Source organism: Glandiceps talaboti, chromosome 12 (assembly GCF_964340395.1).
Source record: "Glandiceps talaboti chromosome 12, keGlaTala1.1, whole genome shotgun sequence".
NCBI lineage: Eukaryota > Metazoa > Hemichordata > Enteropneusta > Spengelidae > Glandiceps > Glandiceps talaboti.
This window is the reverse complement of record NC_135560.1, coordinates 18,393,545-18,406,968: the sequence shown is the minus strand read 5'-3', so window position 1 is coordinate 18,406,968 and position 13,424 is coordinate 18,393,545. Positions and strand designations below refer to the sequence as shown.

The window sequence follows — 13,424 nt, the reverse complement described above, 5'->3', positions numbered from 1 at the left end:
CACTCACCTGCCTACATTTTACAAGTATTTTGAATCAGTACTAGCTTCTTTGCAATGTCCCAAACAAGCGCAGTCTGTTGGAGCTATCAGATAGGATTAGGAGTGACCTGTGTCAATCCATCCGTCCATTCAACCACCTATCCACACCCATCTATCCATTCATCCATCCATCCATCAATGGACAGCCCTACCATCATGATACCAATAACTCAATTTCAACCAAATCTGGCACAAATGTCAAGACACTACTGGGGACATATGCAAGTCACTTTACACTTGTTGATTATAAGTTTATGTTACAGAAGAAGAAATCATATCATATCAGAATTGGCTTCTTTGTTCATAACTTATATCTTACTGTGAATTGTAATTTCACCAGGTTTTGTAGTGACACAGTTGGTGACATCATGTGGTTCTGATGGTCATTCCATGGCACTGACTGAGAGTGGTGAGGTGTTTAGTTGGGGTGATGGGGACTATGGTAAACTAGGCCATGGTAATAGTGATAGACAAAGGAGACCAAGACAGGTTGAAGCTTTACAAGGTGAAGAAGTAGTTCAGGTAAGTACAGGATTTGATAAAACATCAAAACCCTTCAGACAATGAAGGAAATAAGGCGTTCTTGAGCTTTCTTGGCAATATGATTAACATTGCTTTCTCACTTGAAGTCATTAGAAAGGAGCGTACCGAGAAATTTAAAAGTGTGAACTATTTCAACATCCTTATCAAGAATTGTCAAGGGAATATGATCAACTGTATTCTTTCTAAAGTCTACAATCATCTCTTTTGTCTTATTGACGTTTAGTTCCAATTTATTATGGTCACATCAATCAACAAATTTGTCCACCTGTTCTCGATATGTTGACTCATTGTTATTCAGAATAAAGCCTACTATAGTTGTGTCATCTGCAAATTTGACTATCATTGATCTGTCATATTGTGATTCACAATCTTGAGTGACAAGAGAGTATAACATCTATCTATCTATCTATCTATCTATCTATCTATCTATCTATCTATATATCTATCTATCTATCTATCTATTATCTGTCTGTCTGTCTGTCTGTCTGTATATCTATGTCTATTTATGCCTATATAACCTCTACTATGTTCTATTTACTATAGATGGCCTGTGGATTCAAACATTCAGCCTGTGTAACTTCAGATGGTAAACTATTTACATTTGGTAATGGTGACTATGGTAGACTTGGACACGGTAACACATCCAACAAGAAAATACCAGAAAGAGTGTTGACATTAGATGGCCAGGCTGTTGGTCAGGTGAGAGTGTGTGATAGCTAACTTGGATTGTATATGTGATGTATCCGTATTGGAATTACATCACATGTACTCAGTACAGAGAAGGCAGTGATATGTGTAGATTACATGGTGATAATGTATGAAATGAAACTTGGACCAGATACATAGCCAAAGATGAGAGGCTAATGGTACATGATATAGTGTAATTCACATATATACAAGCATCGGTACACATACACCTACCATTAGGATTTGATGCACTGCAGTACCAAAAACACTGTATGCAAATGAGTGCACATGTACACTACATCACTTGAACACATTTTTTTAACAAAGTTTTTTTATGAACATATGTAGTAATATTAGAACCCCCAACATGCCTGAGTGACATTATGCATGCGTGTGCTTGAGGAGTTTAATGCTACACTTTCACTAACTTTGGCCACAGAAAGCACTGCAAGCATTTATGCAAATATCGTGAGTACACTACTGTGAGCACAATATCATACACACCTCATGGGTTTCCCAATATCTTACTTGTTGGTCTTATTCCAGGCTATGTTATCTGTAATGAGAATTAAATACTTTTGCTGACATTCAATTGTTGGGAGTAGTCAGAACTATAACGTACACTCTTCTGGAATTTTATAGGTTGCCTGTGGTCTAAATCACACCCTAGCTGTATCAGCTGATGGTCAAACTGTTTGGGCATTTGGAGATGGAGACTACGGTAAATTGGGACTTGGTAATTCTACAGCCAAATCATCGCCACAGGTAAATGAAAAAAAAAGTTATTTTACACTGTAATATATTCATTCTTTTGTTCAGGACCATTGAACTTTGTTTATAGGTCTGCTAGACAACTGTTTTATAGACCAACATTTTGAATTAATTCTCATCTGACATTGTAATAAATGTTGAGCCATATTCATATAGAAAATGATTGCACTATTAATATGATTGCATGTCAATGAGTAATCTTTCTTTCAAAGTTTATTTGCATAAACTAGGCTAAACGTGACTAAACTTCAAAAATGTGACAGGTTCAAATGTCATATAATTTAATTTACATTGATTTAAACACAACACAGTATGAAGCACTACAGAATACAAAACACAAAAACGAAAAAGGTTTAGAGTAAAGTTATTTTTCATTTCTTTGTTGCTTTGACAGTAAATTTAGCAAGGCAAGTAATTTCATATCTGTTGCTTGTTTTCATGAGTTTTATGAGAGTGTGATAGGTTCAGTGTTGTAGACGGTGGGGTGTAAAGTCAAAGATTAATGTATTAATATGAAGTGATGATGATGTTTTTATCCAAACAGAGAGTAGATGCACTGTGTGGTATAGGTATCAAGAAAGTCTGTTGTGGAACTCAATTCTCTGTAGCTGTAACTAAGGATGGTAAAGTCTTCACGTTTGGACAAGGTACAGTAGATTATCAAATTGGATAATAGACTTACAACCTGTAACATCCAAGTATTAATAAGTTACTGTGTACCACATAGGTTCATATCTAGTGTAAACTAAAAGTATCTTGTTTCAATTGCTTGAAATAGAAGTCCAGTATATGGTCACTTTGAATAGAATCAACCCATAAACAATGTTACCAGTTCAAAGTCAATGACTAGAGTGTAAATGTAGATGTAGTCATAACACATTATGACATTGACATTGAAGATCTATCCCTAAAAAAGTTTATTACATTGACTATTTGTACACTGTAAAGTATATTTTGATAAGAAGTGCATTGTGTTATATTTGCCATCAAATTACATCTCCTTCATTGAATCCTTTCCCTAGCATGAATGTAATGAAGTTTTTGCTTTCCAGATCGTTTGACTGGTATCCCTGAAGGCAGAGGTAGACCAACAAATAAACCTCAGCAAGTACCGGGTTTAGCAGGATATTTTATTGAAGACATAGCTGTGGGATCAGAACATACTCTAGCATTAGGATCTAATGGTGATGTCTTTGCTTGGGGTAGCAATGGAGATGGACAGGTACTTTTAATATTCCTCTATTTTTCTATACTAAACCATCATCCATCCCTTATGATAGTCAAATGGTTAAAATAGCTTGCAAGTTGCTGGTTCTAGCCTCACCACTGCTTGATTTGCCACTGAATGGCCAAGGTCCTTTAGCAAGATTTGAACCACAAAATTGTGTCCAGTCATCCCAGCTGTATAATTGGGGACCAGATAGGACAAAGGTTGCTGTATGAATACTTTTATCCTATGTGGTTACAGAGGACATAATCAATGCCCAGGAGACTGTTTCATATTTGGTAATTGTCAATCTTTAAGCACAATATTTATGCTGACTTTTATCTTTTTTTTCAAATCACCAGCTTGGACTTGGGCATACAAATTCTGTAAGAGAGCCAGCTATAGTTAGTGGACTACAGGGAAAGAATGCAAGACAGGTAAGATGGAGCACAAAAGTTATCATGCTGTGTGTGGGGGAGGGGAGTGTAGGTGTGTGTTTGCATGTAACCTAAGTGTAAAACCCCTCCCCATTTTGTAACAAAGTATTACTGTACTGAACTGCATTAGTACCCTCATATGGGCATGGGCCCAGGGCTTTTGTTTTAACAAGGTTTGTCTGTTGTTAAGATTGTGTCAAATATCATTGTGATTTGATTAACTAGATATCAGCTGGACGTACTCATAGTGCTGCATGGACAGCCCCTCCACCTCCCAAGAGACAACCCGGAACACCAGCTCCATTACAGTTAGGTAAGGACAAACTACCATCATCATCACTTCGTGTGAATTTTGTAAACACATGATATATATTTGAGAGGATAATCCATGTTCATGTACTATAACGTTTGTGAAGAACTGAATTCTGTGTGTACATTGTATGCTGTGTTCATGTTCCATAAGTTTTTCAAGTGCAATTGAATTCTATGTTACGTATTCGAAAGTAAGTTCATGTTTGATGACTATTATCACTCTATGGATAGCAAGTCATGGCACAATGTATACCTTATGTTGGTATTGTACACAGTAACTATGACATCATCACTGTGTAATAACCATCATAGACAGCATTTCCTTACACTAATGTTGTATATTTGGTCTGTAGGACACCCTGAGACTATCCCACCACAGTATGCAGCATTAAAAGACTGCAGCGTTGAGTCAGTCAGGGCAAGACTACGATTACTACATCATTTCTCAGATTTGATATATTCGTCATGGAGACTGTTGAATCTTACACCAAACCAGGTATGTATAATTTTTGTCTATATATATCATGTGTAACCATAGACAGTGGAGTTCTCCCCTCCACTGTCTATGGTGTAACATGTGGTTGATACTGGCCTATAATATAGTATTCTAGGAATGTCTTGTCCAGGATACAGATGCCAAATGACTGTCCATACATGATCAGTTTGAATCCTTTCACAGTCATTAGTGCAGTGTACAACATTGTCTGTAAGAGTGAATTGCTTACCAGCTATGCCTATCACTTCTTCCCCATAGACTAGTCTACATCACTCAATAATTTTGTACCAAAATCTGCACACTCAGATGTTCAACTTTTAGTACCAGCTAACAAAAACAATTGATTTTACTTTGTATATCTACAGATAAACATAGGTAGACACACAGGTGGCATTGGAGGTCTTGTTGAGGGGCAGCTTAGACCACTATTGGCACCAAGGGTTTACACACTGCCATTAGTTCGGTCTCTTGGTAGGACCATGGTACAGGGTAAAAACTATGGTCCACAGATAACTGTTAAAAGAATAGCAACAAGGTAAAGTACTGTATGGTTAGCTTATCTTTTACAAGAAATCTTTGGTGTATGTCATCACTCTGTATAAAAACTGTGTTAAAATTAAACCAAATGTAGTACTCTCAGTAAAATACCATAGAATATACTATGTTACCTTCTATTTTATTCCTTTCTGAGTTATTGTATACAGGATATTTTCCCATTCTTATTACCAGGGGTAGGAAATGCAAACCCAGGTATACCCACTTGTATAATGTTATTTTCTCATTCTTCCCACCAGGGGTAGGAAGTGCAAACCCATATATACTCAGATAGCCAAACAGGTGGTGAAACTGAAGCCTGCTGATTTGAGATTACCAGCAAGGGCATGGAAAGTTAAACTGGTTGGAGAAGGTGCTGATGATGCTGGTGGTGTCTTTGATGATACCATAACTGAAATGTGTCAAGAATTAGAAACTGGTATTGTTCCCTTACTCATACCTACACCAAACTCATCTTCAGATGCCGGACAAAACAGGGACAGGTGAGTTTTGTCACAAAAGGTGATGTTATATGTTTATTTCAGTCTCAGGACTTGATGTAAATAAATTGTTGGAGAAAGATTACTGTTCAGGAACTGTTGATTGGTAATATAACAGAATCCCTTGATGTGCGAGTGCAAGTGTGATGTGCTAAGGGTATGTGCAATAGTGCATGTGGTGTTCTCTACAATCGCACTTCTGCTAGCGCAGTGAGTGAAAGTGCAACAGAACACACTGCAAGTAATGTAAATATCCCCGAGTTCCCACACTGGAACTCACACGTTATGGGGTTCTGTTATCATTACATATGTTTATCCAAAAGATCACACGATTTTGTGTTCAATGAACGATTGCATACTCATTTGCGTATAATTTGCATGCAGGTATGCAATCATGTTTCCAGTATTGCACTGCATAGCAAATACCACTAGTTTGCACACATACTGGTGGAAGTGATAACTGGTACATATGTAATAATTGTCATTACTTTACCAGTTAAGCATGTCATGAAAGTAAAAATCTCATCATGAGTTCTGCTCCACATGCTACAAATTCATTGCTATAAACACACACGAGAATAAGTCAACCTTCTTGTTCTATTTCAACCCTCTAGCATGAGGTAAAATACTATTACAATTGCCAAGAATTTACAATCCCTATTTGATTTTATCTGTGTAGGTTTATATTCAAACCGTCATCAAGTACTGAAGAACAGTTATCGATGTTCAAGTTCCTGGGTATTTTATTTGGAGTAGCTATAAGAACTAAGAAGCCATTAGACCTTCATCTTGCTCCTATGGTTTGGAAGCAACTTTGTGGAATGCCTCTAACTGCCGATGACCTTGAGGAGGTTGACCTTTTATTTATGCAAAGTTTACGAGGCATCAAAGACATTGATAGAAGTGGTGTTACAGAAGATACCTTCCATGAGGTAAAGATGCGAATGTTGTCCATTCATAATTTTCATGCTTTGTTTCGTTTCATCAGCCCAACTGGTCATATCACTGCATGTGTACATTCATCTATGGCCACTTATTTGCCATGTCTAGGAGGCCATTTTTTCTTTCAAGTTTGTAAGTTGATATACAATGGGGCATATGCAATATATTTTGTTCTTTTTCAATCACGTCACATTTGCTGCTTTGCAGCCACTATGTTGTAAATATTTACATGTAAAGTATGTTCAATGTCGTATAAACTGTGGTACATAGAGACTTAATTTAATTGTCTACATTCATATTGTCTGGTTTGACTTCGACCATTTTACAAAGACCCATCATAGATATTGATACTGACAGTGAAAGTAGAAGACTTCAAACTGAGACTGAAACTTGACTGAGAATACTTTCCTCAAAATGTCGGTTATTAACAGACATATTATGGTACCACAGGAACTGTCAGATATGCATGTCTGATTGAAGTGCTTTTTGTCGGGTAACAGACACAATACATCATGTCATGATCATTATGTTAGCTTCTCTCCTTCCCAACTTCTGGCCAATATATTGAATTTGGCTTATTTCCATTAGATCAACAGTCATTTAGGGCAAAAGTCTTTTGTAAATTATGTTTATTTCTACTCAGAAACAGTCTTTTTCTAGCATCCCTAGTTGCTATTTAGGCTTTTGTAGCTTGGGATCCAAGGTGTGTGAATCAGACAGCAGTTGTTTTAACATATGAAGTAATTGTTTTGATTTGTGGAATGTTTTACAGGTTATACCATTAGAAACATTTGAATGTCAGAGTGCAGATGGTGAATTTGTACCTGTTGTACCGGGTGGTAGGAGTTTACCATTGACATTCCATAACAGGAAAGAGTATGTAGAAAGGGCATTGCGTTATCGACTTCATGAAATGGATTGTCAGGTGGCAGCCGTCAGAGAAGGCATGTCTTGGGTCATACCTGTACCACTTCTATCACTGTTAACAATGCAGCAGTTAGAACAAATGGTGTGTGGTCTACCTAACATTTCTGTCAGTGTACTGAAAAAGGTTGTAAGGTAAGTTGACGTGACCCCTGACCTTACTTTAAGGTAGTACACGCCTAAGAAATAAAAGTGTTCAGATTGTGCTGTTACATCATCCAAAACAACTACCAGGCCATTCATAATAGGGAACTTGCAATCCAGACTGAGCATGCTCAGACACAAAGGACTATGGGATTATCTGTGGTTATCGTAATACATAATCTGGAGCTACCATGTAGTACCAATGAAATAAACCTCCCACAACGATTAGGGTGACTATGAATTGGTTATTTGTGGTTAAAAACAACGCAACATTATTGTTTATAATATAATACTAATTGATTAGTATTTATCATCACATTTCCCATGATTCAACATTCAACATGGTGGGTTTGCAAGTTCCCTATTAAAATCAAGAAGAAACTTAGGGGGTCCCCATGCAATATTACTGACTAGAGAACACAATTATATGAAATATACATGTACTCATATTGTATTTCAAAATGGCCATCAAACACTGTTTAATCTGTGGGAAATAATCAATTGATGTATAAATTGTGCAATGTAATGTAATGTGATAGAAAAATATTAAGTGAAAAGAAAGTCCACCTGTCTTATCCTGTGAAAATCAGTGAATCCACTTGGAGGTGCAACTCGTACAAACTCAAAAATGATCATACGAACGGTTGTACTACCTGTCCGCGCTCCTCATTATCGGTATTTTAACAATTTTCAGTAAAATATATTGGTGGTTGTCAGATTAATGAAATAATACTCCAGTTACAGATAGTGCAGGTTTAAGATAAAATTTCAAAATTATTGATTTTTAAGAAAAACCACTAAAATCAATGTTTGACTACAGGTACCGAGAAATAGATGAAAACCATCACTTAGTGCTATGGTTATGGCAAACACTTGAAGAATACACCAATGATGAAAGAATACTATTTATGAGGTTTGTGTCTGGGCGATCTCGTCTCCCTGCCAGTGTTGCCGATATATCTCAGAGGTTTCAAATTATGAAAGTTGACAGGGTAAGAATATAATTTGTCTTTTCAAATATTTTGAATATTGAAATTGATCATAACTTTATAATAATAGTCAAATTTGTATGAAGTTAATGGTTGACTCCTATGTTGTTGTAGTAGTGTTATGTTATCAGTTTGGCCGCAAGGGTTAGATGGGATCATTCTGTTCTAGACCAACTTTTTCTATATGAACTCTGCTAGATAACTGCTTTCCATGCCCAAATTTTAATCGTTATCCAATATTGGTCTTTTTAAGCATCAAAAAGTTATGAAAGTTGAAATCTTTACATGTAAGTATATGATAATATGATGTGGTTTACCTCAGGTTTTGCAATTCATTTACTGTAAATGTGTTTTGTACTAAAATGTTTGCAGAAGGGGAAAAATTATTGATACCTGTTTAATTTTTTTTTAAATTATTATTATACCTGTTTACCTTTGTTACAGGCACTTGATGGCTTACCTACAGCACAGACATGTTTCTTTCAATTACGAATTCCACCGTACACAAGTCAACATATGATGGCAGAAAAGTTACGATATGCTATCAACAATTGTAGATCGATAGATATGGACAACTACATGTTATCCCGGAATACAGACACAGGAGATGCATCAGATAATGAGTTTTGAATGGAGATGCACTCAGATCCACGGAATGTACTTGCAATGATTACATAACAAAACTTGATTAATTTACAAATGTTTACAACTGTGAGGAACTTTTATTTAGTTTTGCGACCATCCTCTTTATAGGCTAAGAAATGACATTTTTAGTAGAATGTAATGTATGTGTCAAACATATAGCAAGTCTCTGTGTTGCTAGTATGTTGTAAATTGTGAGATTGTTTCAGGCAGAATTTAGTTGTAGTACGTGACATTTTCATGTAGACGTTGATGGTTGTGAGGTGTGGTGTGGTGGGGGAAGGAGGTGAGGGTTTAGATAGGGGTGAGACAAAGCTACAGCTATGCTAAAGCATAGCTAATGAAGGGGCATTTATCTTTGAGTAAAGTTTACACACGTGTAAGTTCATACCAATATTTACAAGAATAGCAGATGTTGACATACTGATGTATGAATTGTCAAGTGCAGTAATCACCAGATAAAGTAATGGATAATGCAATGTTTTGAAATAACGCTTTGCTATTAAACAAGGATGCATATGCCATTGTGATAGAGGTAGTTGTAAGGAAACTTCTATATTTACTTTTCTGATGAGGATAAAGGGTTTAAAACTGTACTGCATACTTTTTTCGTAGGGGTAATATTTTGTTGTTAAGCTTCAATGAAATCCTTTCTGAAATGAAAACTAAGTAAAGGCTCAACCTCATTTTTCTCACTACTTAGGGATGTCACATGTCAAATCACTTTAAAATTGTGAACAAGTTGACTGTATTCATCACAGTTGAATACACTTGAAACAGGCTTTGTGAAAACAATGCCATTTGAACGTAATTTTGTAATTTGATTTACTCCGAGCATATATTGCCAGTGTCTCACATTTGAATGTCAAGTACACCTGTTAGTGGGAAACTTTACTTTTGGGTGTTTGCGGTTTGGGAATTTCCATCTTCTGGTTTCTAAATAAAAAAATAAACTAAGCTCCCAAAGTAGATATTCATGTAAACTTCAATGACATGAAAAATAAAGAAACTATGATATTTTGGCAGTAAGCTAGCTTTTCCTTTTCAGCTTTAAAACTGCCTCTGCAGAAGAAATTTACTATTTGCATATCATGACACCAGTCAGGTAATGCAGTAAAGATTAGGCACGATGTCATCCCAAATATTTCAAAAACATCGGCTTCCAAAGCAAAAACTTACATATAAAGAATGAATTCATCTATGGTGACTACTTAAAAATGAAAAAGTATTCTAGTTTTGTTGGCAATATTTTGTAACATCATATAGTTTTTGATCACCGACAGATTTATTCTGCCACGAAAAGTTAGCAACTCATGTTCATGAATTTTTGTAGATTGAAGCATGAGGTTAGCTGATGTGGAGAATAAAGGGGCAGAAGTCAACTCATTTAGAAATAGTTTTATTCTTTCTTGAAATATGCTAATATATAGGACAGTGAGAACGATATTTGTCTATATTTATTGTCGGTCATAGTAGGGTGTTCATGTACCTCACCATCTTACCTGTTGTACAAACAATAAATACATGCATTGTAAAAAAGAATGAGACGTGCTCTGGATTGTTGGTGGTCACATGAAGTATTTTGGGTATTTTTATGGAAATTTGAGCATCAAATGTGTGTGATTACAGTTACAATGTGCAAAATCACATTCTCTGCACACAAATTTACATAAAAATATACCTCAATATTATACTAATTTTATGCGCAAGTGATTTGACAGACTACATGCTCTTTTGGCATGATAATGAGTATTGAGTCTCGGTTTGTAAGCTCTTCAGATCCATCCTATGTCCTTCAAAAAATGCAGTGAAAGCAAAAAAAAAACGTCATAGATTAGTGCAAAGATATTTTTTGTTATTGGTAATTTAATTATTAATAAATTCAAGAGTTTTTGTAAGTAATATATTGGTGCTGTTTATAATAGGTATGAAAGAGTTTGGATTTTTACAAGCAGATATTAAAAATTGAAAAAAAAAGTTCCAAATTTTATTAAAATGTCAGATAGATAATAGATGTGTGATATACTGTGTCATCACAGATTCTTGTGATAAAGTGAGTTTTGAAACAACAGTCATTAATGAAATCAGGAATGATCAGCTATTAATGATGAATGTTGAATAGTTACATTGCCTTCAATTATTTAATGTACAACAGTGAGAATGCAATATAGGATACTGGCTGGATTATTATTGTCATTTTTAGCCCACAAAGGTGCAGCCAAGAGAGGGCGGGCTATAGGAATGACCCATTTCTGTCCGTGTGTCATTGGTCCATCCGTCTGTAGACAACCCTATCTCTGATAGTCATACTCGGATCGATTTCAACCAAACCTGGTACAAATGTCAGACACTATAGAGTTCATAAGCACATCACTTTAACTTTATTTTGCTACCTTGACCATTATAGTTCAATGAATGTTCACCATATTGTGGCAAGAATAAATATTTTCAGCCATAACTGTCAAAGTTGAATACACAGAGACTTCATTCAAGTGTCTAAACCCATTTTATTAGTGTAAAAAGCTGTCTACTTAGAATGACCTTGTCTCATTTATCAGTGTCTTGTACCTTATACCATCAGTGTCCATTTTCTCCTGCAATGTGCTCAGTTAACATCACTCTATGTTATGAATAGACAACTAATTGCTTTGTATGATGTTATAAACTTAAATAAATCTCCAAATAAGTGGAGGACCATATTTTAGGCACCAATTAACAGCCCATTAGTGTTGGGGGCTATGTCTTCAAATGTAGAAGCCTTGTTACATGAATTTTAGCAGTCACTGTGTAGGCTAATCAGACATGAATTTCATTATGTAGGTCTATGTGAATGTATTTTTATTGTTAATGTCAGGTGCCATATAAAGCTGTGAATACATTAACTGTAATATGTGTTGAGAACGTTGAACCGAGAGAAATTGGTTAATGTAGCAACTTTAATTTGTGCAGAGACCGCATTGAGTTATTATTTTGGTACTAATGATAACTTGTGCAGAGACACTTGAGAGTTAGTTATTTTGGTATCTATCATTTGTGCCCAGAGAGTAGTTAATTTGGTATTTTATCATTTGTGCTAAGGGCTGAGAGAGTGTTTGTTTCTGAGTCAATGGATTGCTGGTTAACAAGGCAATAAACAGTGAAAGAGAACTAACACAGTTTGACCTTTACTCCTAGTGATGCACCATATTCCAGTTACCCACTGCACTGGTCCACCTTGCAGTCATTTCAAAAGAAGTGCCATGAGGGTACCCAATAAAGAAAAATGGGGGCTCAAACACATGGCAGTGTATGATGCAGTCATCAAAATGTAGCTAAAACTACTAGTAATTTGTCAAAAGACAAAGCCAGTAGAATTTTTAGCTGATTGAGAAATACTGGGAAATAAGATTTTCAAAGGAGGCTTTAGTCACTGTCATAGCCTAGTGGCTGAACTATACAATTCTTTTCATCTTTGTGATAACTGGAATATGATGTCTTGAACAGAACATCAGAAAATACCATCAATAAATGTGCAAAATGACAAACACACCATGTGCTTTTCCTTCAAACTAATAATGTTCTCCTTCAGACATTCACTGTATGAAACAAGTATTTTCTCTCCCTTTAGTCATAATATACTAGTACTTGACAATGTAATACAGCTATGTCAAGCAATGCCATTGTACGATTTCTATATTTTTAACTTCATAGCTGTCTGATATTATATTCATTTAATCACCCCTGTACTTTCTTTTCAGTTTGGATTAAATGTTGTACGAGGCCATGAAGGGGAATGGCTGTGAGGCAATGGAAGATGTCTTTGTATTCAGTTTATTTGATAGTACTTTGTCCATGCCAATGATTCTCTGCAACAGCTGAGTTGTGTGGTGTGGTGTGGTGTGGTAGTGTAAACTTATCTTACCAAGCTTGAAAGAGAAGCTTTATTGAAGTCAGTTTTAAGTTGCACTGGCTACAACTGGGATGTTTTTCTGAAAACAACTTGTGAGGTACAACTTATTCGCATTATACACTTTGAGCATCACCTGTAAATATATTTTTGTAGCTGTAATCATGTTAAATCAAATCAAAGTGATTGGTGCTCTAATAAGCCAAGCTGCTGTTTAGATGGGGATCTTGCAGGACACAGGTAGACTTGTGTAGAATAATGATGTGCTTACTTGCGGAAGCTGCGATGGATTTAATATACATCAACACATATGCATAAAAATTCAGCCATATTGACAAACAATAAATCACTACACTACTTTCAGCTTAAGA

The 13,424-nt window shown here is 35.8% G+C and overlaps 1 protein-coding gene across 1 annotated transcript in view; it reads left to right on the top strand.

Annotated features, from left to right (window-relative positions):
• The window catches only part of LOC144443186 (putative E3 ubiquitin-protein ligase HERC1), a 50,996-nt gene extending 40,065 nt beyond the window's left edge, over window positions 1–10,931 (top strand). Inside the window, exons 58-71 of the mRNA XM_078132571.1 lie at window positions 380–561; window positions 1,126–1,281; window positions 1,912–2,034; window positions 2,585–2,687; window positions 3,093–3,262; window positions 3,610–3,684; window positions 3,910–3,997; window positions 4,350–4,492; window positions 4,858–5,027; window positions 5,287–5,529; window positions 6,206–6,458; window positions 7,241–7,527; window positions 8,357–8,528; window positions 8,970–10,931. Of these exons, the coding sequence (XP_077988697.1) occupies window positions 380–561; window positions 1,126–1,281; window positions 1,912–2,034; window positions 2,585–2,687; window positions 3,093–3,262; window positions 3,610–3,684; window positions 3,910–3,997; window positions 4,350–4,492; window positions 4,858–5,027; window positions 5,287–5,529; window positions 6,206–6,458; window positions 7,241–7,527; window positions 8,357–8,528; window positions 8,970–9,155 (2,351 nt within the window). The 3' untranslated portion in view covers window positions 9,156–10,931. The remainder of the gene's footprint in view (window positions 1–379; window positions 562–1,125; window positions 1,282–1,911; window positions 2,035–2,584; window positions 2,688–3,092; window positions 3,263–3,609; window positions 3,685–3,909; window positions 3,998–4,349; window positions 4,493–4,857; window positions 5,028–5,286; window positions 5,530–6,205; window positions 6,459–7,240; window positions 7,528–8,356; window positions 8,529–8,969) is intronic.
• The last annotated feature ends 2,493 nt before the right edge of the window (window positions 10,932–13,424 follow it).